This window comes from Erithacus rubecula (genome assembly GCF_903797595.1).
Source record: "Erithacus rubecula genome assembly, chromosome: 29".
NCBI classification, from domain to species: Eukaryota; Metazoa; Chordata; class Aves; order Passeriformes; family Muscicapidae; genus Erithacus; species Erithacus rubecula.
Genome location: NC_136681.1, coordinates 3,427,620 through 3,454,809, shown reverse-complemented (window position 1 = coordinate 3,454,809; position 27,190 = coordinate 3,427,620). Strand labels below are relative to the sequence as shown.

The 27,190-nt window shown below is 54.4% G+C and overlaps 4 protein-coding genes across 4 annotated transcripts in view; 3 read left to right on the top strand and 1 right to left on the bottom strand.

The window, feature by feature from the left end:
• Positions 1 to 2,882, top strand: part of XPO7 (exportin 7) — a gene marked incomplete at its 5' end in the record, with an annotated part of 39,136 nt that extends 36,254 nt beyond the window's left edge. Inside the window, 2 exons of the mRNA XM_079328978.1 lie at positions 738 to 865; positions 2,468 to 2,882. Of these exons, the coding sequence (XP_079185104.1) occupies positions 738 to 865; positions 2,468 to 2,561 (222 nt within the window). The 3' untranslated portion in view covers positions 2,562 to 2,882. The remainder of the gene's footprint in view (positions 1 to 737; positions 866 to 2,467) is intronic.
• Positions 2,883 to 6,368: 3,486 nt separating this feature from the next.
• On the bottom strand, positions 6,369 to 10,786 carry PBDC1 (polysaccharide biosynthesis domain containing 1; the record flags this gene model as incomplete). Its single annotated transcript, XM_079328977.1, has 6 exons — positions 10,734 to 10,786; positions 10,554 to 10,619; positions 9,690 to 9,749; positions 9,472 to 9,612; positions 7,510 to 7,621; positions 6,369 to 6,451 (listed from the first exon to the last, which is right to left on the bottom strand). Exons 1-6 carry the CDS (start codon positions 10,758 to 10,760, stop codon positions 6,369 to 6,371), a joined length of 489 nt encoding a protein of 162 aa, XP_079185103.1. The 5' UTR covers positions 10,761 to 10,786.
• A 931-nt stretch (positions 10,787 to 11,717) lies between these two features.
• Positions 11,718 to 13,629, top strand: NPM2 (nucleophosmin/nucleoplasmin 2). The gene is made up of 9 exons (XM_079328847.1): positions 11,718 to 11,821; positions 11,922 to 12,007; positions 12,494 to 12,604; positions 12,705 to 12,798; positions 12,882 to 12,985; positions 13,105 to 13,133; positions 13,216 to 13,255; positions 13,381 to 13,451; positions 13,547 to 13,629. The coding sequence occupies exons 1-8, from the start codon at positions 11,752 to 11,754 to the stop codon at positions 13,423 to 13,425; spliced, it is 579 nt and encodes a 192-aa protein (XP_079184973.1). The 5' UTR covers positions 11,718 to 11,751; the 3' UTR covers positions 13,426 to 13,451; positions 13,547 to 13,629.
• Positions 13,630 to 15,468: 1,839 nt separating this feature from the next.
• FGF17 (fibroblast growth factor 17) lies at positions 15,469 to 21,982 on the top strand (the record flags this gene model as incomplete). Its single annotated transcript, XM_079328976.1, has 5 exons — positions 15,469 to 15,500; positions 17,148 to 17,184; positions 19,059 to 19,203; positions 20,623 to 20,729; positions 21,677 to 21,982. 5 exons carry the CDS (start codon positions 15,469 to 15,471, stop codon positions 21,980 to 21,982), a joined length of 627 nt encoding a protein of 208 aa, XP_079185102.1.
• Positions 21,983 to 27,190: the final 5,208 nt, after the last annotated feature.

The window sequence follows — 27,190 nt, the reverse complement described above, 5'->3', positions numbered from 1 at the left end:
GTGAGGGAGCAGCTCCCAAAAAATGGGATGTCCCAGGGCTGGGTCACCCTTGGGATGGTCCTTGGGATGGGATGGTCCTTGGGATGATCCTTGGGATGGTCCTTGGGATGGGATGGTCCTTGGGATGGGATGGTCTTTGGGATGGGATGGTCCTTGGGATGGAATGATCCTTGGGATGATCCTTGGGATGGTCCTTGGGATGGGATGGTCTTTGGGATGGGATGGTCCTTGGGATGGAATGATCCTTGGGATGATCCTTGGGATGGTCCTTGGGATGGGATGGTCTTTGGGATGGGATGGTCCTTGGGATGGAATGATCCTTGGGATGATCCTTGGGATGGTCCTTGGGATGGGATGGTCTTTGGGATGGTCCGTGGGATCACCCTTGGGATGATGATCTTTGGGATGATCCTTGGGATGATCCTTGGGATGATCCTTGGGATGATCCAATGGCCTGGATGATCTTTGGAATGATCCTTGGTCCTGCCCCCAAACCCCAATCCCATGGAGTTAACCCCTTGCTGTCCTGCCCCCAATCCCATGGAGTTAACCTCTTGCTGTCCTGTTCCCAAACCCCAATCCCATGGAGTTAACCCCTTGCTGTCCTGTCCCCAAACCCCAATCCCATGGAGTTAACCCTTTGCTGTCCTGTTCCCAAACCCCAATCCCATGGAGTTAACCCCTTGCTGTCCTGTCCCCAATCCCATGGAGTTAACCCCTTGCTGTCCTGCCCCCAGTACTTCTCAGACCTGCGGAACAGCATTGTGAACAGCCAGCCCCCCGAGAAGCAGCAGGCCATGCACCTGTGCTTCGAGAACCTGATGGAGGGAATCGAGCGCAACCTGCTCACCAAGAACAGGGACAGGTGGGGTTTGTGGGATTTGTGGGATTTGTGGGGTTTATGGGATCCATGGGGCATCGAGCACAACCTGCTCACCAAGAACAGGGACAGGTGGGATTTGTGGGATTTGTGGGATTTGTGGGGTTTATGGGATCCATGGGGCATCGAGCACAACCTGCTCACCAAGAACAGGGACAGGTGGGGTTTGTGGGGTTTGTGGGGTTTATGGGGCTTATGGGGTTTGTGGAGTTTATGGGATCCATGGGGCATCGACCGCAACCTGCTCACCAAGAACAGGGACAGGTGGGGTTTGTGGGGTTTATGGGGTTTGTGGGGTTTATGGGATTTGTGGGGTTTATGGGGTTTGTGGGGTTTATGGGGTTTGTGGAGTTTATGGGATCCATGGGGCATCGAGTGCAACCTGCTCACCAAGAACAGGGACAGGTGGGATTTGTGGGGTTTGTGGGGTTTATGGGATTTGGGGGGTTTATGGGGTTTATGGGGTTTGTGGGGTTTATGGGATTTGTGGGGTTTGTGGGATCCATGAGGCATCGAGTGCAACCTGCTCACCAAGAACAGGGACAGGTGGGGATTATGGGATTTGTGGGGTTTATGGGATTTGTGGGGTTTATGGGGTTTATGGGGTTTGTGGAGTTTATGGGATCCATGGGGCATCGAGCACAACCTGCTCACCAAGAACAGGGACAGGTGGGATTTGTGGGGTTTGTGGGGTTTATGGGGCTTATGGGGTTTGTGGAGTTTATGGGATCCATGGGGCATCGACCGCAACCTGCTCACCAAGAACAGGGACAGGTGGGATTTGTGGGGTTTGTGGGGTTTATGGGATTTGGGGGGTTTATGGGGTTTATGGGGTTTGTGGAGTTTATGGGATCCATGGGGCATCGAGCACAACCTGCTCACCAAGAACAGGGACAGGTGGGATTTGTGGGGTTTGTGGGGTTTATGGGATTTGTGGGATCCATGGGGCATTGAGTGCAACCAAGAACAGGGACAGGTGGGGATTATGGGATTGATGGGATTGATGGTATTTATGGGATGGGATGTGAGACATCAAGCACAACCTGCTCACCAAGAACAGGGACAGGTGGGACTCACAGGATAATGGGATTGATGGGTTGGGACTGGGAAATAATGGGATAATGGGATAGGATCCATGGGATGGGATGTGAGACATCAAGCACAACCTGCTCACCAAAAACAGGGACAGGTGAGTGAGATAATGGGATTGATGGGATTTATGGGATGGGATTTGGGGCATCGAGCACAACCCCAAGAACAGGGACAGGTGGGTGGGATAATGGGATTGATGGGATTTATGGGATGGGATTTGGGGCATTGAGCACAACCCCAAGAACAGGGACAGGTGGGGATCATGGGACTGTGGGATTTGGGATGGGATCCTGGAATGGGATCCATGGGATTTATGGGATGGGAGCTTAAATATCCCCAGGGGTTTCCTATCACACCTTCCACAATCCCGGGGAGTCCAAGCTGGCCCGGGACACTTTTAGGGATGCAGCAAGCAATTCTTTCCCTCTGGGAGAGAGGAGAAGGCAGCCATGGCTGGGCTGTGGGGCTGTGCACTAACAGCTCTGCCACCCCCAGGTTCACCCAGAACCTCTCAGCATTCCGGAGGGAAGTCAACGACTCCATGAAGAACTCGAGTTATGGAGTCAACAGCAACGACATGATGAGCTGACACTGCCAGCCAGGAGCAGCCAAAAAACCCCAAATCCCCAGGGAGGAGGGAGCAGCAGGTTCAGCTCACCTGGGCAGGTGTTTTTCCCGTGGGGAAGGGACAGAATCCAGGTGCAGGAATTCCAAGGTGTTGTCTCTCTCTTATTTTTTTTTTTTTTTCCTTCCCCTCCTGGTTGGAATGTGGAACCTGCCAGAGCAAGAAAAGCCTGCCTTGTATAAAAAACAAACAAACAAACAAAAGAGAAAAAAAAAACAAAAAAAACAAAACATGTACATTTTTTCATAACATTTTGGAGCAAGGTTTATATGGAGTTAAAAAAAAAGAAAAAAAAAAAAAAAAAAAAGACAAAAAAAAAAAGACAAAAAAAGACGCGAAAAAATCACAAAAAAAAACGACACAAAAAAACCAAAACGATTAAAAAAAAAACAAAAAAACAACAAAAAAAAAGACAAAAAGGAAAAAAAAAAAAAAACAAAGTGTGATTGAAATTTTTACAGAGTCTGGTGCAGCCAGTGCTGGTGTGAGGGTTGTGAATGTGAGTGAGGAAAGTGTGGCCTGAGCTTTATGGGCAGGGGGTGGCTGTGTGAAAGTGCAGAGATCTATTTAGTGAGACAAGCTGTAGAGAGAAGCAAAAAAACTCAAACAACACAAAAAAAAACACAAAATAAATTAAAAAAGAAAAAAAAATGAAGAATAATAATATTAATAATAATAAAAAAAAAAATCCACCAGAAAAAAAAAATGGCATTGTAAAATTCCAAATGTATATTTTTTCTTATTAAGAAGCCCCCCACTCAAGAAAAAAAGAAAAAAAAAAAAAATCAAATCCCAATTTCCCAGTCCCGTCTCGCCCTCGTTCTTGGGAACTCGAAGCCATGGCGTGACCCCTGCGTGACCCCGTGACCCCTGCGTGACCCCGTGACCCCTGCGTGACCCCGTGACCCCCCATGACCCCAATGACCCTGTGACCCCCCTGTGACCCCCCCGTGACCCCTCTGTCCGTGCTTGCTCATGGCTCTCCCTGTCCCTGTCCCATCCCTGTTCCTGTCCCATCCCTGTCCCTGTCCCATCCCTGTCCCATCCCTGTCCCATCCCTGTCCCTGTCCCTGTCCCATCCCTGTCCCTGTCCCCATTCCCTGTCCCCATTCCCTGTCCCATCCCTGTCCCATCCCTGTCCCTGTCCCATCCCTGTCCCTGTCCCATCCCTGTTCATCCCCTCTGCAGCACTGACCCCTCCCATGGCCTCCTTCTCCTCCTCTTCCTTTTCTCCTTTCCCATCCCTTTTCCTCCTCCTCCATCCCTTTTCTCTCCATCCCCTTCCTCCTCCTCCTTTCCCATCCCTTTTCTCCTTTCCCATCCCTTTTTTCCTCCTCCTCCTCCATCCCTTTTCTCCTTTCCCATCCCTTTTTTCCTCCTCCTCCTCCATCCCTTTTCTCCTTTCCCATCTGTTTTTTCCTCCTCCATCCCTTTCCTCCTCCTCCTTTCCCATCTTTTTTTCCTCCTCCTCCTCCTTCTCATCCCTTTTTCCCCTTTCTCCTTTTTTCCCCCATTTTTGGGGCTGGAGCCGCCCCGAGTTTGGGGTTTGGGGTCTGGTGCTCAGCAAACCCCTGATCCAGGGGGGGACTGGGATGAACTGGGATGAACTGGGAGAACTGGGGGGGACTGGGAGGGCCCCTTAGCCCTGCACCCCACTCTGATTGCTGCTACTCGTGTGCACCCCCTGCTCAGCTCCCCAAACCCTGGGGCTGCCCAGCTCCAGCCTCTCCCCGGCCACTCCTTCGTTATTTTATTTTATTTTATTTTATTTTATTTTATTTTATTTTATTTTATTTTATTTTATTTTATTTTATTTTATTTTATTTTATTTGGATCTGGCTGGGCTGGGCTGGGTTTGGGTTTTGGGGCTGGGTTTGGGTTTTGGATGGTTTTGGGGCTGGGTTTGGGTTTGGGTGTTGGTTTTGGGTTGGCTTTTGGTTGGTTTTGGGTTTGGGTTTGGGTTTTGGTTGTTTTTGGGTTTGGGTTTGGGTTTTGGTTGTTTTTGGGTTTGTGTTTGGGTTTTGGGGATGGTTTGGGATGGTTTTGGGTTTTGTTTTTGGGTTTTGGTTGTTTTTGAGTTTGGGTTTGGGTTTTGGATGGTTTTGGTTGGTTTTGGTTTTGGGTTTTGTTTTTGGGCTGGGTTTTGGATGGTTTTGGATGGTTTTGGTTTGGGTTTTGGTTGTGTTTGGGTTTGGGTTTTGGTTGTTTTTGGGTTGGGTTTGGGATGGTTTTGGTTGGTTTTGGGTTTGGGTTTGGGTTTTGGGTTGGGTTTGGGATGGTTTTGGTTGGTTTTGGTTTTGGGTTTGGGTTTTGGGTTTTGTTTTTGGGATGGTTTTGGTTGTTTTTGGGTTGGGTTTGGGTTTGGGTTTTGTTTTTGGGATGGTTTTGGTTGGTTTTGGGTTTTGGTTGGTTTTGGTTTTGGGTTTGGGTTTTGGGTTTTGTTTTTGGGATGGTCTCTCCCTGTCAGGTGCTGGTTGGTCTCGGGGTGTTGCTGCCGTGTACAAACGTTGTGACTGCAAATAAAAATCAATGGTTTCTACTGGCACGGCTCCCTGCACCCCAAAAACACAGGGGGGCACCCCAAAAACACAGGGACACCCCAAAAACAGCCCAGGGGCACCCCAAAACACAGAGGGGCACCCCAAAACACAGCGACACCCCAAAAACACAGGGACACCCCAAAAACAGCCCTAAGAGCACCCCAGAAACAGCCCAGGGGCAACCCAAAAACACAGGGGAACCCCAAAAACAGCCCAGGGGCACCCCAAAAACACAGGGGAACCCCAAAACACAGGGGCACCCCAAAAACAGCCCAGGGGCACCCCAAAAACACAGGGGGCACCCCAAAAACACAGGGACACCCCAAAAACACAGGGGGGCACCCCAAAAACAGCCCAGGGGCACCCCAAAAACAGCCCAGGGGCACCCCAAAAACACAGGGGGGCACCCCAAAAACACAGGGGGCACCCCAAAAACAGCCCAGGGGCACCCCAAAAACAGCCCAGGAGCACCCCAAAAACACAGGGACACCCCAAAAACACAGGGGCATCCCAAAAACACAGGAGGGCACCCCAAAAACCCTGAGAAGGCCCCCAAAGCTCTGCCACCCCAAAAACTGAGAGTGCCCCTACAGCCCCAAAAACTTGGGAGATACCCCAAAACTCTGAGTCACCCCAAAACCCCGAGAGTGCCCCCACAGCCAAGTCAAATTTAACCCCAAAAATCCAATTTAACCCCAAAATCCAATTTAATCCCAAAATGCAATTTAACCCCAAAATCCAACCCCAAAAACCCAATTTAACCCCAAAACCCAATCCAACCCCAAATCCAATTTAACCCCATAACTCCCAAAACCCAATTTAACCCCAAAACCCAATCCAACCCCAAATCCAATTTAACCCCATAACTCCCAAAACCCAATTTAACCCCAAAACCCAATCCAACCCCAAATCCAATTTAACCCTATAACCCCCAAAACCCAATTTAACCCCAAAACCCAATCCAACCCCAAATCCAATTTAACCCCATAACTCCCAAAACCCAATTGAACCCCAAATCCAATTTAACCCCAAAACCCCCAAAACCCAATCCAACCCCAAATCCAATTCAACCCCACGGCCACCCCACAAACCCCAAACACCAGGACTGGGATTTCCCAAATCTTTATTTACAGCATCCAAAGCTCTGGGAAGGTTCCAGTGGATCCTGGGGAGCTCCTGCCCCCCCAAACCCCCCAAATTCCCAAATCCCAAATCCCAAATTCCCAATTCCTCATCGGGGTTTCCCGTAGACGGCGTCGTTCCAGCCCTCCCTGTTCCGGGCGATCTCGATGGCAAAGAATTGGATCCTGGTGGCTGCAGGGGAGGGGGGGGGATCAGCCCTGGGGGTCCCAGAGCTGCCCCCACTTCACACCCAAAATCTGCTTTTTGTCCCCCAAAAATGGGGGTTTTCCATTAAAAATGGTTGGGGTTTTTTTTTCCATTAAAAATGTGGTTTTTCCCATCAAAAATGGGGTTTTTTCCCATTAAAAATGGGATTTTTTCCTATTAAAATTGTGGTTTTTCTGCTATTTTTCCTTACCAAAATTGGTGGTTTTCCCATTAAAAATTGTTTTTTTCCCATTAACAATGGGGGTTCTTTTCCCATTAAAATTGGGTTTTTTCCTATTATAATTGTATTTTTTCTGCTATTTTTCCCCACCAAAATTGGTGGTTTTTCCATTAAAAATGTTTCTTTTCCATTAAAAATGGGGTTTTTCCTATTAAAAATGGGGTTTTTTCCCATTAAGAATGGGGTTTTCTCCTATTAAAAATTGGTTTTTTCCCATTAAAAATGGTGGGTTTTCCTATTAAAATTGTGGGTTTTCTGCCATTTTTCCCACCAAAAATGATGATTTTTCCATTAAAAATGGGTTTTTTCCCATTAAAATTGGATTTTTTTCCTATTAAAATTGTGTTTTTTCTGCTATTTTTCCCTACCAAAATTGGTGGTTTTCCCATTAAAAATGGGGGTTTTCCATTAAAAATGGGTTTTTTCCCATTAAAAATGGGGTTTTTTCCCATTAAAAATTGTTTTTTTCCCATTAAAAATGGTGAGTTTTCCTATTAAAATTGTGCTTTTTCTGCTATTGTTCCCACCAAAAATGGTGTTTTTCTCATTAAAAATGGCGTTTTTCCCATAAAAAATTGTGGTTTTCCTGCTATTTTTCCCTAAAAAAATTGGTGGTTTTTTCCCATTAAAATTTTTTTTCCCATGAAAAATGAGGTTTTTTCCCCACCGAAAATTCTGTATTTTTCCCCATAAACCTGGTGTTTTTTCCAACAGAAAATCCTAGCCATTCCCACTAAAAAATCACTTTTTTCCCTCCCAAAAATATCATTTTTCCCTCCAAAAAAAATATCATTTTCCCCACCAAAGATGGAGTTCTCCTCGCTGTAGTCCTGGCGCGAGTCCAGGCGCAGCAAAGTCCCAAAATTAAAATCCTCAACAAGGTCCTGGAAACTGAGACAGAACGGGCGCCACTTCTGCAGGGAAAGGGTTAAAAAATGAGAGCCCAAAATCATAAAAAGGGTTAAAAAAAATGAGAACCCAAAATCATAAAAAGGGTTAAAAAAAATGAGAACCCAAAATCATGGAAAGGGTTAAAAAATGAGAGCCCAAAATCATGGAAAGGGTTAAAAAATGAGAGCCCAAAATCATAAAAAGGGTTAAAAAAAATAAGAGCCCAAAATCATGGAAAGGGTTAAAAAAAATGAGAGCCCAAAAATCATAAAAAGGGTTAAAAAATGAGAGCCCAAAATCATGGAAAGGGCTAAAAAAATGAGAGCCCAAAATCATGGAAAGGGTTAAAAAATGAGAACCCCAAAATCATGGAAAAGGGAATTCCAGAAAAAATGAGGAAATGTCAGGAAAATGTGGGAAATCCCAGAAAAGGGGAAATTTCAGGGAAAAAGAGAAATTCCAGGGAAAAAAAAGGAAAATTTCAGGGAAAAGGGAGAAAAAATCTCGGGGAAAAAAAGGGGAAAAATCCCAGAAAAAAAAAGTGGAGGAATCTCAGAAATAAAGGAAAATATCCCAGGGAAAAGGGATCCCAGAAAAATGGGGGGAAATCCCAGAAAAAAGGGAAATTTCACGGAAAAAGGAGGAAATCCCAGAAAAAAAAAAAAAAAAAAAAAAAGGGAAATCTCAAAAAAAAAGGGGTTGAAATCTCAAAAAAAGTGAGGAAAAAATCGCAGGAAAAAAGGGGGAAATTCCAAGGAAAAGGGAGAAATTCCAGGGAAAAGGATTTGAAATCTCAGGGAAAAAAGGAGAAATCTCGGGGAAAAATGAGTGGAAATCACAGTGAAAATTGGGAAATCCCAGGAAAATCTGGGGAATCCCAGAATAAAAGGGATGAAATTCAGGGAAAAGGGGGGAAATCCCAGAAAAAAAAAAGGGAAATCTCAAGAAGAAGGGGTTGAAATCTCAGAAAAAGGGGAAAAAAATCTCAGGAAAAAAGGGGAAATCTCGGGAAAAATCACAATGAAAAGTGGGAAATCCCAGGAAAAGCTGAGGAATCCCAGAATAAAAGGGAAGAAATTCAGGGAAAAGGGGGGAAATCCCAGAAAAAAAAAATGGGAAATCTCAAGAAGAAGGGGTTGAAATCTCAGAAAAAGGGGAAAAAAATCTCAGGAAAAAAGTCTTGGGGAAAAATGTGTGGCAATCACAGTGAAAAGTGAGAAATCCCAGGAAAATCTAGGGAATCCCAGAATAAAAGGGATGAAATTCAGGGAAAAGGGGGGAAATCCCAGAAAAAAAAAATGGGAAATCTCAAGAAGAAGGGGTTGAAATCCCAGAAAAAGTGAAAAAAAAAAATCTCAGTAAAAAAGGGGAAATCTCGGGAAAAATCACAACGAAAAGTGGGAAATCCCAGGAAAAGCTGAGGAATCCCAGAATAAAAGGGAAGAAATTCAGGGAAAAGGGGGGAAATCCCAGAAAAAAAAAATGGGAAATCTGAAGAAGAAGGGGTTGAAATCCCAGAAAAAGTGAAAAAAAAATCTCAGGAAAAAAGGGGAAATCTCGGGAAAAATCACAACGAAAAGTGGGAAATCCCAGGAAAAGCTGAGGAATCCCAGAATAAAAGGGAAGAAATTCAGGGAAAAGGGGGGAAATCCCAGGGAAAAAAAAAAAGGGAAATCTCAAGAAGAAGGGGTTGAAATCCCAGAAAAAGTGAAAAAAAAATCTCAGTAAAAAAGGGGAAATCTCGGGAAAAATCACAACGAAAAGTGGGAAATCCCAGGAAAACCTGAGGAATCCAGAAAAAAAAGGAGGAAATTCAGGAAAAATTAGGAAAATCCCAAAAAAGCCAAAGAGGGAATCCCCAAATGCCGCCCACCGCCTTGGCCGGCTCCGATTTGAGCTCCTCGGGCTCCAGCACATCCACCCGCAGCTCCGGGAACCGCCCGCGGAACTCCGCGTAGATCCGATCGTCCAGCGGCGTCAGCCGCAGGAATTTGGGGTCCACGGAGGAGATCAGCTGCGGGGGGGGGGCGCAGGATCAGCCGGGACTCCCCAAAAATCCCCCCCGAGCCCTGGCAGAGCCCCCAGACTCACGTTGAAGTGGATCTGGGCGTGCTGGTGGGCGCGCATGGCCCAGGCCAGCTCCAGGCGGGGCTGGAAGGAGCAGGGACAGCTGGACACGCCCTGGGGACAAACGGGCCTCCCCAAAACCCCCCTGCTCCTTTTGGGGACCCCCTCCCCCCGATTTCTCTGTGTGTTTATGGGGGGTTTGCTTCTCTTTGGGGGTTCTCTTCTCTCGGTCTGGGGGTTTTATTTGGGGTTCTGGGATCCTCTTGCAGGATTGGGATTCTCCAGGAATGGGGGAACACGCAGAACTGGGATCCCCCAAAACCAGGATCCTTCTGGATTGGGGGAACCCCCTAAAACTGGGACCCCTCCCAGGATTGGGACCCCAAAAGCTCAAACTCCATAAAATCTGGGACCCCTCTGCAAGGACAAACCCCCCAAATCTGTGACCCCCTCCCAGCCTGTGACTGGAGCCCAGTAAAGCCCCCCAGTCCCTCCAGTCCCCCCATTCTCCCCCAGTTCCCCAATCCCCCCAAATCCCCCAGTTTCCCCAATCCCCCCAGTCCCTCCCAGTTTTCCCAATCCTCCCAGTCTCTCCCAGCTCCCAATCTCCCAGTCCCCCCAATTCCCCAATCCCCCCAAATCCCCCAGTTTCCCCATTCCTCCCAGTCCCTCCCAGTCCCCCCATTCTCCCCCAGTTACCCCAATCCTCCCAGTCCCTCCCAGTTCTCTCAATCCCCCCAATCCCCCCAGTTCCCCAATCCCCCCAACTCCTCCAGTTTCCCCAATCCGCCCCAGTCCCCGCATTTCCCCCAGTTCCCCACTCTCCTCCATTTACCCTCCACTCCCCCCAGTCCCCCCAGTTCTCCCAGTTCTCCCAGTTCCTCTCACGTCGTTGCCGAAGCTCTCCGCGGGCAGCGCCAGCGCCTGAGCGGCGGCCGCGGCCTCGCCGGGACCCTGGGGGGGGACACGGGGCTGCGACACGGCGGGGACACGGCGGGGACACGGCGGGGACACGGGTCGGGACCACCCGGGGCCACCCCAGTGCCCCCCAGTTCCCCCCAGTCTCACCAGTCCCGCCAGCCCCAACGCCGCCATCGCTGCCGGAAGGGGAAAGAGACAGACAGAGCTCCGCCCAGGGACAGGGAGGGACAGAGGGACAGGGAGGGACAGACGGACGGGGAGGGACAGAGGGACAGGGGAGGGACAGAGGGACAGGGAGGGACAGACGGACAGAGGAGGGACAGGGGAGGGACAGACGGACAGGTCAGGGACACACGGACAGGTCAGGGACAGAGGGACAGGGGAGGGACAGACGGACAGAGGAGGGACAGACGGACAGGGAGACAGGGACACGAGGAGTGGGGCAAGGAGGGGGGACAGAGGACATGGGGGCACACGTTGGGAACAGCAGGACAAGGGGAGGATGGGGAGGGATAAGGGGGGACAGAAGGGACACGTGTGGCGGGGGGACACGGGGGGGACAAGGGGGACAAGGGGGACAACGGGACACGGGGGGATCGGGGGGACACGAGGAGCGCAGGGACACGAGGGGACATTCAGAAGGAGGGGACAGGGGAGATGGGGAACACGGTGGGGGGACATCGAGGGACAGGGAAGAGAACACGAGGGGACATGGAGGGGACGCGTGGGGACATTGAGGAACACGGGGGGACATCGAGGGACACGGGGACACAGAGCGAGGGGACGCGCGTGGCGAGGCCACCAAGGGTGTCCCCACACTGTGACCTGTGACACACGGCGGGGCGAGCAGGGGCTCTCACGCTCATTAGCCCCACACCTGAATGGGTAATTACCTAATTAATTACCTCATTAATTACCTCATTAATTAACTCATTAACCCTGCGGCTGCCGCTGAATGGCTGCCCGGGCCGGGCGGGGCCGCTGCGCCCCATAAGTGCCCGATGTGGGGTGACCCCGCTGATCTGGGGGCGCTCCTGGGGTTGGCATTCGAGGCGCTGCTTTGGGTGAGTGTTTTGGGGCTGGGGGCGGCCTTGGGGGTGCTGCAGGTTTTGGCGGGGTCCCATATTTGTGCGTGTCCCCCCCCAGACTGTGACACCCCCGAGCCATGTCCTTCACTGAGAGCAGCAGCTGCAGCAGCGACAGCCGCGACGAGGGACCCGTGTCCATTTTTTGGGGTGAGTGTAGCGACCCTACAGCGCCCCCCCAAATCTCTGGGGTGTTCCCCCTATTCGGGACCCCCTCCCGGCACGGCTCTGTCCCCTCCTGTCCCCGCAGGGTGCGAACTGAGCGGCGCCAAGAGCTCCTACACCTTCCATGTGCCCGAGGACTGGAACTGCGAGCAGCAGCTGGTCCTGCGCACGGTGCGTGACCCCAAAAACCCCCAAAAAACCATAAAAAACCCCCCAAACCCAGGGGCGTTGTGAGGGGGGATTTGCTCTTCCCGCTACCTGGGGAAAATGACCCGGGATTAATTCCAGGATTAATTAATTAGCGGGGATGTGGGAGAGATTGTGGCAGAGAGAGGAGGATTTTGTCCCTCAACCTCCCCAAATTCTTGGTGGTTTTGGGCGATTTTTTCCCGCTTTTTGGGGGTGAATTCCCCATGGCTGAGCAGGGATTGCGCTCGCCCCGCTGCCCCCCAAAAAACCCTGGGGATCCCAAAACCCCTGGGGTTCAGTGAGGGGTCCTGCAGAGATTTTCTTCTCCATCCTTCAGATGGGTGACCCCGGGATGGGGCGGGGGGATACCCTCAATCCCCCCCAAAAAATAATTTTAAAAAAATCGCTGGATGAGGAATATCTGAATTTTATGAGTTCCTGATTTCTAATTTATCTCCCGATTCCCAGATCTGCCTGGGGGAGACGGCCCGCGATGAATTCCACGTGGTGGAGGTGGCGACGGGCGACGGGCGCACCCCGGTGCCGCTGGCCACGCTGAAACCCTCGGTGCTGCCCACGGTGAGCGCCCGGGGAGGGGGCTGGGGGCGCTGCTGGCCTGGGGAGGGGGCTGGGGGTCCCGCGGGGGTCCCCAGGAGCTGTTTGCACCCCTATTTTCCAGGCTACCCTGGCCGGAATAGAGCTGAACCCCCCGGTGACTTTCCGCCTGCGGGCCGGCTCCGGGCCCGTCTATATCAGCGGTCAGCACGTGTCCCGTGAGTTTCGGGGTCCCCCCCTGTGTTTTGGGGTCCCCCCGCCCCCCAGCGGGGTCTGGGGGCTCAGCCATCCTCTCCTACAGTGATGCTCCTGAGCTCGGATGAGGAGGATGAGGGTGAAGAGGAAGAAATGGAGGAGCCCCCCAAGAAACCCCCCAAAGGTGCCCAGAGGAGCAGCACTGCCAGGGTCAGCACCTGTTTTGGGGTCCCGGGACCCCAAATTTATCTCTGTTAAAGGGATGAGCCGTGACCTTCATCCCTCAGGGGAGGAAGAGTCTCCATCATCTCCCTCTCTGTCTCCCGTAGGGAAGGAAACCGGAAAAGGAGGATGAGCTGTGAGTATGGGAATCCTGGAGTGGGGGATCCCCCAAAACCGGGACCCCACACCCCAAAACCCCAACCCCGTTTTCTCCACAGCAGGAGGAACCTCGGCCCCAAGGCCCCCGTTCACAGCAAGGTAGGAGTTTTTGGGGTGTCCCCCTGTACCCCCAGATCCCACCAGGAGCTGCTGGTGAGGGAAACGCCTCAAAAATGGGGGAGAAACAGATTTGGGGTTCAGCCCCCCCCTCCCTGTTCCTGCAGGGCCGCGGAGCCGGGCGGGGCAGGAAAGCCGCACCCAAAAAGTGACGGGAATTCCATCGGAGCGCGGCCGGGTGAGGATTGGGGTGAGGATTGTTCGGGACTGCTCACCCCGAGATCCCCGCGGGTAAAAAAAAAAAAAAAAATCCTTTTTCTTCTTCCCTTGCAGGTGCTGGGACGCCCGGAGGCAGCGGGATCTGCTGCTGGTGGTGGTGCCGATCCCAAATCCTAAATAAATCCCAAATAAATTCACATTTTGGCACTTCTGGCTCCCCGTGCTGCTGCGGGGGGGCTGCGGGAGCCCCCCTGGATTTTTAGGGAGTTTTTGGGTAGGCTCAGGGGTGTTTTGGGATCTCTGGGTTCATTTTTGGGGTCTCCAGGTTGGTTTTTTGGGGTCCCGAGACGTGGGGAGACCTGGATGCTCCAGAGTTTTTGGGTTTTATTTTAGGGGTTCCTTCGGGATGTTTTGGGGTTCAGGGATATTTGAGAGAGTTCTGTGCTATTTTTAATTTCATTTTTGGATACGTCTGAACCCAGTTTTTGGGGCGTGCTGTTTGGTGGGGGGGGGTCTGTGGAAGCACCCCCAGCCTCGGGTGGGGCTGCTGCTCTGAATTTGGGGGGCCAGGGCTGCCCCCCCCCCCCGCCCCCCCCACCCGTGGGGCGCTATGAATGGTGGGGGATTAGGGACAGGCTTGGATCCCCCTACCCTGAATTTGGGGGGGCTCAGAGGGGACCCGACCCCCCGTTTTAGGGCAGTGAGGGGATGTTAACCCGTTGTGCCCCCCCAGCACGGGGCCGTTCCTGTCCAGCTGTTCCAGCTGTTCCAGCTGTGGCAGCAGCGCTGTCGCTCCCGCCTGTCCTCACCCCGCGGGGGTCCCGCGCCCCCCGGGATGCGCTGACAGCTCCGGGGGGGGGGGGCCCGGGGGCGATGAAGGCTCCGCGTCCATCACTCATCCCCCGAGGCGGGAGGGGGTCCCAGAGCCGGGGCTGCCCCCCCTTTGTGGTTCTGGGGGGCTGCGAAGTGGCGTGGGGCTGAATTCTGGGCGCGGGGGGGTTAATTTGGAGGAAATTTTTGATTATTTAGGTTTTTTTTCTTTTTTCTTTAAGGGAATGAAGCCCCCCGCTCTCCTGTGGGTGGGGGGTGGGTTCCCCACTGTTCCCCCTTGGCCCCGAGGGGTTAATTTGTTGTTTTTTTGGGTTGTTTATGGAATCAGACCCCACACCTTCCTGTGCACGGGGGGGTTGGTTCCCCATTGCTCTCCCTGTGCCCGGGGGGGGGGGGGGTTAATTTGGTTTTTCTTTTTATTTTTTTAATGGAATCGAACCCCCCCGCTCTCCTGTGGATGGGGGGTGGGTTCCTCACTGTTCCACCTTGTCCTGGAGGGGATAATTTGGAGGATTTTGCTGTTTTTTGGGTTTTTTTTGTTTTTTTTTTTTTATGTAATCAGACCCCTCACCCTCCTGTACATGGGGGGTTAATTCCCCCTGCCCCCCCTCCTGCCTTGGCCCCCGCACCTCGCCCCGCCGGGGAAACTGAGGCACGGCTGTGAACGCAGGTGAGCTCTGAATGCCCCCTACCCCCTTTGTGCTGCCCCTGGGGGTTGTTTGCCCCCCCGGGGGTCCCCAGCTCCTGCCGGGGGGGTTTATCAGGCATTTCACACCCCCCTGGCGCAGCAAACGGTGCCGGGGGGGGGGGGATCCCCGAGAATCCAAAATCCCCCCTCAGAGCCGCCCCGGCATCCGGTGACAGCGGGGTGACAAAAACTCTCCTGTCCCCTCCTCCTGTCCCGGGGCAGCTCCAGCCCCTCCCTCGGGGTCTATCCCCCCTTTAAAGCCGCTCCCGCCGCCGCGCCCCCCTCCTGCCGCCGCATGGAGCGGGGGGCTGCGACCCCCGCCCCGGCCGGGGCCAGCGCGGGCGGCTGATGGCGAGGGGACCCCGGGGACGGGAGGGCGCCGGGTGTCCCCCAGGAGTGAGGAGGAGAAGAGGAAGAGGAGGAGAAGCCCCCCAGCCCCGCCGCTCCCCCATGAGCCGCGGAGTTCGGGGCAGCGCTCGGCGGGGACGGGAGCGAGCCCGGGGGGAGCGAGGGGGCCATGCAGCCCCTCAGCCTGCAGAACCTGTCCCTGTGAGCCGGACCCGCGCTAAACCCGCGCTAAACCCGAACTCGTTCCCGGGTTTATCTCCCGAGTCCTTCTCCCCGGGGTTGTTCCGGTTTTTAATCCCGGAGCTCGCCCCCGCTTCTAATCCCCATTTTCTCCCTGAGGCGATTCCTGGGGTCTCTCCCAGGGATTTATTCCCAGTTTTTTCTCTGACTGATACCCGGTGTTCTCTCTGGGTTTTATTCCCCATTTTTTTCCCTGGGTTTTATTCCCCATTTTTCTCCCTGGGGTGATTTCCCGAGGTCTCTCCCCAGATTTTATTCCCGACTTTCTCCCGGGTTTTTTCCCCGAAGGTTCTCCGTGGTTTTCCCCCCGGGTTTTATTGTCGGGCTTCCCCTCCCCCGCGAGGTTTCCCCCCTGGTTTTTATTCCCGGGTTTTTTTTCCCCCCTGGTTTTTATTCCCGGGTTTTTTTCCCCCCTGGTTTTTATTCCCGGGTTTTTTTCCCCCCTGGTTTTTATTCCCGGGTTTTTTTCCCCCCTGGGTTTTATTGTCGGGTTTTTTTCCCCCCTGGGTTTTATTGTCGGGTTTTTTTCCCCCCTGGGTTTTATTGTCGGGTTTTTTTTCCCCCCTGGGTTTTATTGTCGGGTTTTTTTTCCCCCCTGGGTTTTATTGTCGGGTTTTTTTTCCCCCCTGGGTTTTATTGTCGGGTTTTTTTTTCCCCCCTGGGTTTTATTGTCGGGTTTTTTTCCCCCCTGGGTTTTATTGTCGGGTTTTTTTTCCCCCCTGGGTTTTACTGTCGGGTTTTTTTCCCCCCGGGTTTTATTGTCGGGTTTTTTTTCCCCCCTGGGTTTTATTGTCGGGTTTTTTTTCCCCCCTGGGTTTTATTCCCGGGTTTTTTTCCCCCCTGGGTTTTATTCCCGGGTTTTTTTCCCCCTTGGTTTTTATTGTCGGGTTTTTTTCCCCCCTGGGTTTTATTGTCGGGTTTTTTTCCCCCCTGGGTTTTATTGTCGGGTTTTTTTTCCCCCCTGGGTTTTACTGTCGGGTTTTTTTCCCCCCCTGGGTTTTATTGTCGGGTTTTTTTCCCCCCTGGGTTTTATTCCCGGGTTTTTTCCCCCCTGGGTTTTATTCCCGGGTTTTTTTCCCCCTGGTTTTTATTGTCGGGTTTTTTTCCCCCCTGGGTTTTATTGTCGGGTTTTTTTTCCCCCCTGGGTTTTATTGTCGGGTTTTTTTTCCCCCCTGGGTTTTATTGTCGGGGTTTTTTTTTCCCCCCTGGGTTTTTTTTTCGGGTTTTTTTTTCCCCCCTGGGTTTTATTGTCGGGTTTTTTTTCCCCCCTGGGTTTTATTGTCGGGTTTTTTTTCCCCCCTGGGTTTTATTGTCGGGTTTTTTTTCCCCCCTGGGTTTTATTGTCGGGTTTTTTTTCCCCCCTGGATTTTATTGTCGGGATTTTTCCCCCCTGGGTTTTATTGTCGGGTTTTTTCCCCCCCGGGTTTTATTCCCGATTTTCTCTCTGGTTGATTCCCGCAGTTCTCTCTCTGGATTTATCCTAGGATTCTCTCTGGATTTATTCCAGTTTTTCTCCCTGGGATTATTCCCAGTTTTCTCCCTGGCTGGGGGGGAAGGAGGAACCCCCCTGCTCCCCCCAAAACTTCCCGTTTTTCCATTTTCCCGCAGATGTTTCCAGCTGCTGATGTTCTCCTGTCAGTCCCAGGTAGGTGCGGGGGCTTTGCTGCCCTGGGGGTGGGCGAGGGCCGCGCTGGGACCCCCCGGAGCTGGTTTTGGACCCTCCTTGGGCGGGGGGTGCGATGTTGGACCCCCCTCCCCTCTCCCCCACACCCTCTGGGGCTGCTCCCACTTTTTTTTTTTTTTTTTTTTTTTTTTTTTTTTGTGAGCTTTAGAAAAGCGGCAGCTTTTAAAATCCACTCTTCCATACCAGCGCCCGAACAAAACCCCCGGGGCTCCGGCATTAAAACATCCTCGCCACCTTTTTTTCTCCTTTTTTTCAAATTTTTCCCCCCCCTTCCCAAGGTAAATACTTTTATTTCTTTGAAAACGAGCGGGGAAGCGCCTTTGATGGAGAGGAGCCCCCGTAAAAAATTCCCATTCCACCGATCCCAAAGGTTTGAAAGGCAGGAAATGAGTGTGGGAGAGCACAAAGGGGGTGGGGAGGGATTTGGGGGGGGCGGGCAGCGCCCCCCCCCCCCCCCCCCCCCCCCCCCCCAGGCGAATTCCCAGCCAGGCGATTCCTCACGCTGGGAATGTGGGGGGCAGGTCCTGAGCACCCCAAAGTGGCAGTGGGACCCCAAATGCCAGCCCTGGGTAGGGGGATGGCAGAGCTGGGGGTGCTGGTGTCAAATCCCGGCACGAAAAATGTCTGAAATCCATGAAAAATACCTGAAATTCCTGAAAAAATCTGAAATCCAGCCCTGCATTTCACCTCTTCCAGGTCGGTTTTGGGGTTTCTCGGGTGTTGAGTTTTCCTTTGGGATGTTCTGGTTGGAGTGGGGACCCCAAATCCTCCCCTGCCCACTTTTCCCCAAAATTCCCACATTTGGGAGAAGCCACGGAGCCCTTTTGGGATCCCTGGGGTTCCATTTTTTGGGGTTTTGGGGCTGATTTTGGGCTCCTCGCTGGTGTTATCCCATCCCAAATTCCTGCTGAGCATCCCCGCGAGATGAGAAAATCCTTCCCCACCCCAAATTTTAAAATCCACTGACCCCAAATGTTCCCAGCAGGAGATGCCAGACCTGCATCCCACCCATTTCAGGAGTTTTGGGGTCTCTTGGGTGCCGAGTTTTCCTTTGGGATGTTCTGGTTGAAGTCCGGATCCCCGAATTCCCTCCTGCCCTGCTCAGCTCTGCTTTTTCCTAAAATCCCACATTTGGGAGAAGCCACGGAGCCCTTTTGGGGTTCAGTTCTGATTTTGGGCTCCTCGCTGGTGTTTCCCCAACTCAGCTCCTGCTTCCCATCCCAAATTCCTGCTGAGCATCCCGGGGGAGATGAGAAAATCCTCCCAAACCCCAAATCATCCCAGAAATCCCCCAAAACCCAAACCCACACCACCCCCATCCCCTCCCCTTTCCCTTTACCACCCCAAAACCCAATTGATTAGTTGTTTTTTGTAAACAAAGGGGGAGAACCAAGGTCTCCACTTTTGGGGTTCACTTTTGATTTTGGGCTCCTCGCTGGTGTTTCCCCAACTCAACTCCTGCTTCCCATCCCAAATCCCCTGAGCATCCCCACGAAATGAGAAAATCCTCCCAAAAACCAACCCCACACCACTCCCATCCCCTCCCCTTTCCCTTTACCACCCCAAAACCCAATTGATTCGAATTTTTGTGAAAAAACAGCCTCCACTTTTGGGGTTCACTTTTGATTTTGGGCTCCTCGCTGGTGTTTCCCCAACTCAACTCCAGCTTCCCATCCCAAATCCCCTGAGCATCCCCGCGAAATGAGAAAATCCTCCCAAAACTAACCCCACACCACCCCCTTCCCCTCCCCTTTCCCTTTACCACCCCAAAACCCAATTGATTCGAATTTTTGTGAACGAAGGGGGAGAACCAACCGTCTCCTAATTTTAACCAGTACGTGAGGGACCAGGGGGCGATGACGGACCAGCTGAGCCGGCGGCAGACCCGCGAGTATCAACTGTACAGCCGCACCAGCGGCAAACACGTCCAGGTGCGCGGCAGGAGGGTCACGGCCACCGCCGAGGACGGCAACAAATTCGGTGAGGTTGGAACCGCAGCGGGGAGTGAGGATGATCCACCCCCTCCCAAAAAAATCCGGCTGGAAAACAAAAATTCTGCGGTGAAAAAGTGGTTGAAGTATTGAGAATTGTGGGTTTGTGCGGCTAATCCTCTTATTTAGGGAATTATAAATCGTAAATATTAGTATTAAAGTGGAGGAAGGAATGCGGGAATTGCTGGTTGGATGATCTCCCCCCTCCCAAAAAAATCCGGCTGGAAAAAAAAAATTCTGCGGTGAAAAAAGTGTTTGAAGAATTCAGAATTGTGGGTTTGTGCGGCTTTGTGTGGTGTTGGTAATCTTCATAGTTAGGGAATTATAAATAATAACTTATAAATAATAAATCGTAAATATTGATATTAAAGTGCAGGAAGGAATGCGGGAATTGCTGGTTGGATGATCTCCCCCCTCCCAAAAAAATCCGGCTGGAAAAAAAAAATTCTGCGGTGAAAAAAGTGTTTGAAGAATTCAGAATTGTGGGTTTGTGCGGCTTTGTGTGGTGTTGGTAATCTTCATAGTTAGGGAATTGTAAGTAATAAAAAATATTAATAATAAATAATATTAATAGTAAGTGCAAGAAGGAATGCAGGAATTCCTGGTTTGATATCCCCCTCCTAAAAAAAAAAAAAAACTCAAAATTTCCAAAATTGTGGGTTTGTCCTGCTCTGTGTAGCGTTTGTAATCTTCACATTTAGGGAATTGTAAATATAAGATCATAAATAATAACTAATAAATATTAATATTAAATAATGAATATTAATATTAAATGCAGGAAGGAATGTAGGAATTCCTGGTTTGATGCCTCCCCCCTCCCAAAAACAATTCTGCAGCGAAAAAAACCCTTCAAAATTTCCAAAATCGTGGATTTCTCTGGCTCTGTGCAGTGTTTGCAATTCTCGTATTCAGGCAATCATAAATATTAATATGAAATCATAAATATTAATATGAAATCATAAATATTCCCCTATTTAGGATTTGTGTTTTCTAATCCTTTCCTGGAGACAAAACAGTTTTTCCTGGAGGAAAATCGCCTCCTCCTAAATAGGAAGAGCCTCTGCCTTCATCCCTACCCCCCATTTTTGGGTTTTTCCACAAAATCCTTTGGAGAAATTCCCAGAAAAAGAAAAATTTTCCTCCCCGCTGTGGAATCTCAGATTGTGGAGGACCCAAATTCCTCCAAAAATGAAAAATCATCTCGGGAATCTTCCTGGGATTCCTTGGAGGGAGTGGAAGGTGACAGCACAGGGGACGATTCTGCTTTTCCCAAATAATTTTTTTTTTTTTCTTTTTTTGGGGGCGTGAAAAGGGAGGCGCTGGGGAGGGACCGGGGGTGATTTTGGGGGGATTTTGGGGGGCCGGGCGTGTCCCAGCCCCTCCCCAGGGACACGTCCCCTCCCGGCAGCCAAGCTGATCGTGGAGACCGACACCTTCGGGAGCCGCGTGCGGATCAAAGGGGCCGAGAGTGACAAATACATCTGCATGAGCAAGAGGGGGAAACTCATCGGGAAGGTGAGACCCCCAAAAAATCCCTGGGCCACCCCAAAAACCCCCTGGGGCACTTTTGGGGGGGCTCCTCCTCACCCCTGTTCCTCCTGCTTTTGGTGCGCGGGGGTTGAATCCATAGGGAATGGGGTGGCAGGGATGGATTTTGGGGTGATAAAATCGGAGTTTAGGAGGTGGCAGGGGTATGCTGGGGGTGACATGAGCTGGGCTGTCTCAGACGTGGTGACAAAAGTGATCCAGAGAGTGGCAGGGATGGTTTTTGGGGTGATGGGGGTGTGTTTTGGGGTGATAAAGATGGGCTGGGGCTGGCAGAGAGGAACTGGGGGGAGCTCAGGGATGCTCTGGGAGTGTCAGGAATGTGCTGGGAATGTCTCAGGGATGTTCTGGGATGTCAGGGCTGCCCTGAAGGGTCTCAGGGATGTTCTGAAGGGTCTCAGGGATGAACTGGAGCTGTCAGGATTGCTCTGGGGGTGTCTCAGGAATGTTCTGGGATGTCAGAGATGCCCCGAAGGGGCTCGGGGATGCTCTGGTGATGTCAGGGATGTTCTGGGGGTGTCAGAGATGCTCTGCAGGGTCTCAGGGATGAACTGGAGATATTAGGGATGCTCTGGAGGATGTCAGGGATGCTCTGCAGGGTCTCAGGGATCTTCTGCAGGGTCTCAGGGATGTTCTGGGATGTCAGAGATGCTCTGGGGGATGTCAGGGATGTTCTGGGGGTGTCAGAGATGGTCTGCACGGTCTCAGGGATGAACTGGAGAAGTCAGGGGTGTTCTGGGGGTCTCGGGGATGTTCTGGGATGTCAGAGATGCTCTGGGGGTCTCAGGGATGCTCTGCAGGGTCTCGAGGATGCTCTGGAGGCCACCACAGACAGTCCAACTCACTCCCACCCCTCCCAAATCCCACCCCCAACCCCCTCAAACCTTAAACCCCCCCTCTCTCCTCCTCCTCCTCAGCCCAACGGCAAGAGCAAGGACTGCATCTTCACCGAGATCGTGCTGGAGAACAACTACACGGCGTTCCGGAGCGCTCGCTACGAGGGCTGGTACATGGCCTTCAGCCGGCGGGGGCGGCCCCGCCGCGCCTCCCGCAGCCGCCAGACGCAGCGAGAGGCGCATTTCATCAAGCGCCTGCACCGGGGCCCGCTGCCCTTCCCCAACGCCCCCCGACACAAGCACTTCCAGTTCGTGGGCTCCTCCTCGCCCACGCGGCGCGCCCGCGGCCCCCGCACGGAGCCGGGACCGGGACCGGCCCGGGGCTGACCCGCATCTGACCCCGCACGGAGCCGGGACCGGGACCGGCCCGGGGCTGACCGCGCACGGAACCGGGACCGGCCCGGGGCTGACCCCGCACGGAACCGGGACCGGCCCGGGGCTGACCCCGCACGGAGCCGGGACCGGCCCGGGGCTGACCCGCACGGAGCCGGGACCGGCCCGGGGCTGACCCGCATCTGACCCCACACGGGACCGGGACCGGCCCGGGGCTGACCCGCATCTGACCCCACACGGGACCGGGACCGGCCCGGGCTGACCGCATCTGACCCCCGCACGGGACCGGACCGGCCCGGGCTGACCCCGCACGGATCCGGGACCGGGACCGGCCCGGGGGCTGACCCCGCACGGAGCCGGGACCGGGACCGGCCCGGGGCTGACCGCGCACGGAACCGGGACCGGCCCGGGGCTGACCCGCATCTGACCCACACGGAGCCGGGACCGGCCCGGGGCTGACCCCACACGGAACCGGGACCGGGGCTGACCCGACCGGCCCGGGACTGACCCCACACGGAACCGGGACTGACCGGGGTCTGCCCCCGCAGGGAACCGGATCCCGGGGATGTCCCGGAGTGATCCCCGGGGCGGTCCCGGCTCCCAGACCCGCGGTTTTCCCCGTTTTTACAAAAATGGTTTGGGTTCGAAACGCCCCGAGGGTGGGGAGTGGTCCTGAGTCCTGGGGTGTCCAGGACCTTTTTCCCCTCTCCTCAAGGATGGTCAGTGACTCCTGGAGTGTCCCAGGGTGTCCAGGGCATTTCTCCACTCCTGTCACAGATGGTCACAGGGATCCCAAATCCCTGGAGCATCCCATGTTCCCAAGCCACAGCCCTTGTCCTCTCCCCTCACAGATGGTCAGTAAATCCTGGGGTGTCCAGGGTCTTTGTCCACCCCCCTCAGGGTGCTGAGTGTGTCCTGAATCCCCCCATGGACCCCCCATTCCTCACCCCGTGCCTTTGTCCCCGGCCCAGCTGCCACGGCCTCGTCCCTGTGCCACCACCCCGGACACGTCCCCATCCCCTCTCGGTTCCAGGGGGGTCAGGGTGTCCCCAGGGGACTGGAATGTCCCCTCTGGGGTGGGATGTCCCTCTGGGGTGACGTTCCAGCCCCCAGCCCCCGAGGCCAGCACTTATCCCCCACTCTGAGGGGTGCCCGTGTTATTTATTGCAGGGGAAGGTCCTGGCAGGGACAGGGACACTGTGGGCGCCCACCAGGCCAAAGAGAAGCTGCCTTTCAATGGTTTTTATTTTGTTATCGTTTGTATTTTGTGTTTTGACCAATTTTGTTGTCTGTGAGTTGGTTTTATGCCTAAACCTTTAGAGTCTCTCGGTGTAAAGGAGGAAACATCAAGGAAATAAAAGAGAGTTCAGACTTTGGGGTCTGGGTGTGTTTTCCTTCCTTGGGATGGGGGACCCACCCTTGTGCCCCCATCCCTGTTTGGGGTCAGTTTGTGCGCTGGGGGTGGTGGCTCCACCCTGGTGAGCAGGACAGTGACCCCAAGTGTCCCCCCATGGGGTTCCCAGGGTTGTACCCACTGTTCCCCTATAGGGCAGCACCCCCAGGGTGGCACCCAGTGTCCCCCCATGACATGCCCAGCGTGGTGCCCCCTGTTCTGCACACTCAGGGCATCACTCTGGTACCCCCTGATCCCCTCCCAGGGCATCCCCCTTGGCCTGGTACCCCAAATCCCATCCCCCTCAGCCTGTTCCCCTAAATTTCATCCCCCTTGGCCTGGTACCCCCAAATCCCATCCCCCTCAGCCTGTTTCCTCCTTGTTTCCCCCCTAAACCCCATTTCCCACACCCTGTTCCTCCTGTTCCCCTAAATCCCATCCCCCTTAGCCTGTTCCCCTAAATTTCATCCCTCTCATCCAGGTACCCCCCCAAACCTCACCCCCTCATCCTGGCACCATCACTGTCCCCCCTCCGCTCGCCCCGACCCCACCGCTGTCCCCCCTCCCCATAATCACTGTGACAATGCCCCGGGAGGTGGCCCCGGACCCTGGGGGGGGCCATAATCCCCAACCCGGGGCTCCCCCAGCCCCTACAAAGCCCGGCTGGGGTGGGGAGGGGAGCAGTGGGGAGAAAATTATAACAGTTTGAGTTAAATGAAGCTTTAAAGCAGGAGGGAAATGCAACACCCGGCAATTAGGGGCGAACAATGCGCCCGGCGCCGCTGCCCAGGTGTGGCGGCCGGAATTAACCCAGCGGCCACGGTGATTTGATTTTTTTTTTTTTAATTTTTTTTCCTCCCTCCCCTCGTTTCCTTCGGCCCCACAGCCCCGGCTCCTTGTTCCTGCAGGAATTCGAGACATTCTTGAAAGGAGAAAGGAGCCGACTGGGTCCGGACCCTCCCTGCCCCCGCCGCCCCCTCCCCAATTTAGGCAAAGCTTCAAAGGTAGAGGAGTTCCCTTTGTGTAATCTCCGCTTTAATTTTTCCCCTGTCCCTTTTTTTTTTTTTTTTTTCTTTTTCTCTCTTCTCCTTCCCAAGCCCTTCCTCTCTTTTCTTTCAGGGTTTTTCTCCCTTCCTCCCCTCTCTTTCTTCTCGACCTCCCGGGATAGAAAGGGCTCGGAAGGGTGAGTCCTTTTTAATTATGGCTGGAGAAGGAGAGAAAATGAAAACCCTCACGCGGCTTCTTTCTTGTTTTTTGAGGTGAGACCTGGGAGGTGGGGACAGGAATGTCCTCTGTGCAGAAAGTGCACTGGAGGGTGTCTGCTCCCAGCCTTTCCCAGCACTGGGGATGCTGGGGGGGTCCGAGGGGGCTGTGAGAGCCCCCCTGGCTGCGGGGTGATGGGTGCCACCCCAAATCCCCCTCTCCTTGTCGTGGCTGGGGGTGGCACTGGGGGGACGGGGCTGGTGGTGTCCCCTGGGAGCGTGGAGGTCACCGAGCTCCCCTGGGTGAGCCCAGAGCCCCCAGCCAGGCTGCGGGGGCACTTTGGGGTCCGGCAGCGGCTGTGGGGGGGCGCAGGGGTTGTGGGATCCCCTGGGAATGGGGGGATGATGCTCGGCCCCATCCCGCGCGGGGGGGAGGCCAAGGGAGGCTCCTGCATTTCCTGCAGCCCTCGGTGGGGCTGGGAATGGTCCTGCACTCCCCCCATCCCTCCCGAAATCCAGGGGATGCTCCTGCACTCCCCCCATCCCTCCCGAAATCCAGGGGATGCTCCTGCACTCCCTCCATCCCTCAGGAAATCCAGGGGATGCTCCTGCACTCCCCCCATCCCTCCCGAAATCCAGGGGATGCTCCTGCACTCCCCCCATCCCTCCCGAAATCCAGGGGATTGTTCTGCACTTCCTGCATCCCTCACTGAGGCTGAAGGATGCTCCTGCTCTTCCTCCATCACTTGGGGAAGCTGAAGGATGCTCCTGCACATCCTCCATCCCTCCCTAAATCCACGGGATTGTCCTGCATTTCCCCCATCTCTCGGTGGGGCTGAAGCACGGTCCTGCTCTCCCTCAATCCCTCAATAAATCCAGAGGATGCTCCTGCACATCCTCCATCCCTCACTAAATCCAGGGGATTGTTCTGCACTCCCTCCTTCGTTGAGTGAGGATGAAGGATGCTCCTGCACATCCTCCATCCCTCTCTGAATCCCGAGGATGCTCCTGCACATCCCCCATCCCTGAATCCCGAGGATGCTCCTGCATTTCCCCCATCCCTGAATCCCGAGGATGCTCCTGCACATCCTCCATCCCTCTCTGAATCCCGAGGATGCTCCTGCACATCCTCCATCCCTCTCTGAATCCCGAGGATGCTCCTGCACATCCTCCATCCCTGAATCCCGAGGATGCTCCTGCATTTCCCCCATCCCTGAATCCCGAGGATGCTCCTGCACTTCCTCCATCCCTCTCTGAATCCCGAGGATGCTCCTGCACATCCTTCATCCCTCTCTGAACCCAAGGATGCTCCTGCATTTCCCCCATCCCTGAATCCCGAGGATGCTCCTGCACTTCCTCCATCCCTCTCTGAATCCCGAGCCTTTTCCTGCGCACCCTCCACCCCTGGCCGAGTCCCTGCGCGGCTCCTGCCCTCCCTCCGCCCTCCATGTCTCCCGGCGCTGCCGGAGCCGCTCCCGCGCATCCCCCGAGCTCCATCCCGGGGCTGCGGAGGGAGGCGGTCGCTGTGGCAACGCGCGTGCGGCGCGGGGAGGGGATGCTGGGCTCGGGAATGCTGGGCTCGGGAATGCTGGGCTCGGGGATGGCTCCCGGCGGACGCGCGGCGCTGCCTGCGGCGGGCCATGGGCTCCCCTGAAGGTAGGGCCTGACCCCCCTGAACCCCGCACCCCCAGAACCCCCCAGAGCCCCCCAGAGCCCCCCAGAGCCCCCCAGCACCGCCCTGCTGCGGGCGCGGCTCTGAAGGGCACAAGGGGTGACCGGGCGGGGATGTGGCGAGCGTGGCTTGGCTTTTGAGATTCGTGCTGGATTTGGGGCGTCCCCAAACTCCTCCCGCTGTCCCCCCGGGCGCGCTGGGCCAGCGGGGCGGGTGCCACGGCCGGGTCAGGAGCGCCAGCAGCCCCCGGGCGCAGGTGGCAGCCGCCGAGCAGCCGCTGCGATCTTCTTCATGCTTGAGAAACTGGGTTAGTGTCGGCAGGGAGGCCTCGATTATTCACGGGCACGGCCCCGGGGGGCGGCTGGGGATGGGGGGAGCCCCCTGGGCGCGGGGGGACGGCGGCATGGCGGAGCCCAGGCCGGGATGCTCCAGCCCCGGTGATAAAGGAGGCGCTGCGAGCCCCCCCGAGGGTGAATCCCTCGCCTCTGGGCCTGTACCCTCCCCCCAGATGTGCGTTTCCTGCCAGATGTGCAGCCCAGGTGTCCATCCCTGGGCGCACCCCAGGCTCCGTGCACCCAGAGGGGTCCGGCCGCCCTTTGCCGAGCCGGGTGCGGGGAAACTGAGGCAGGAGGGAGCAGCAGCAGCGAGGAGGAGCCGCGGGAAGGAGCTGCTGTCACCAGGCAGCGCTCCCACACAGAGCCGGGAATAGACTCCGGCTCCCGGCGCTGCGGCACCAACGCAGCCCCGCCGCCCCCGGCGCGCTCCGGCCGCGGCTCCGCTCCCGTGCCCGGTGCCGGGATCCCGGGATCGCGTTCCGAGCGGCTCCGGAGGGATGGAAGTGGCCGCAGCCTGCCTGCCCTGCCCAGCCCTTCCCCTGGAGCGCGGTGTGGAGGGTGTGGGGGGCAGCAGCTCTCCCCTCCAGAGCCCCCAGCGCT

Bases quoted from the DNA above. Each gene is read 5' to 3' on its own strand.
- NPM2 (XM_079328847.1), top strand. From the start codon at position 11,752: ATGTCCTTCACTGAGAGCAGCAGCTGCAGCAGCGACAGCCGCGACGAG. The intron at 11,822-11,921 runs GTGAGTGTAGCG...CTGTCCCCGCAG, and splicing joins ACCCGTGTCCATTTTTTGGG to GGTGCGAACTGAGCGGCGCC. The intron at 13,256-13,380 runs GTAGGAGTTTTT...CTGTTCCTGCAG, and splicing joins AGGCCCCCGTTCACAGCAAG to GGCCGCGGAGCCGGGCGGGG.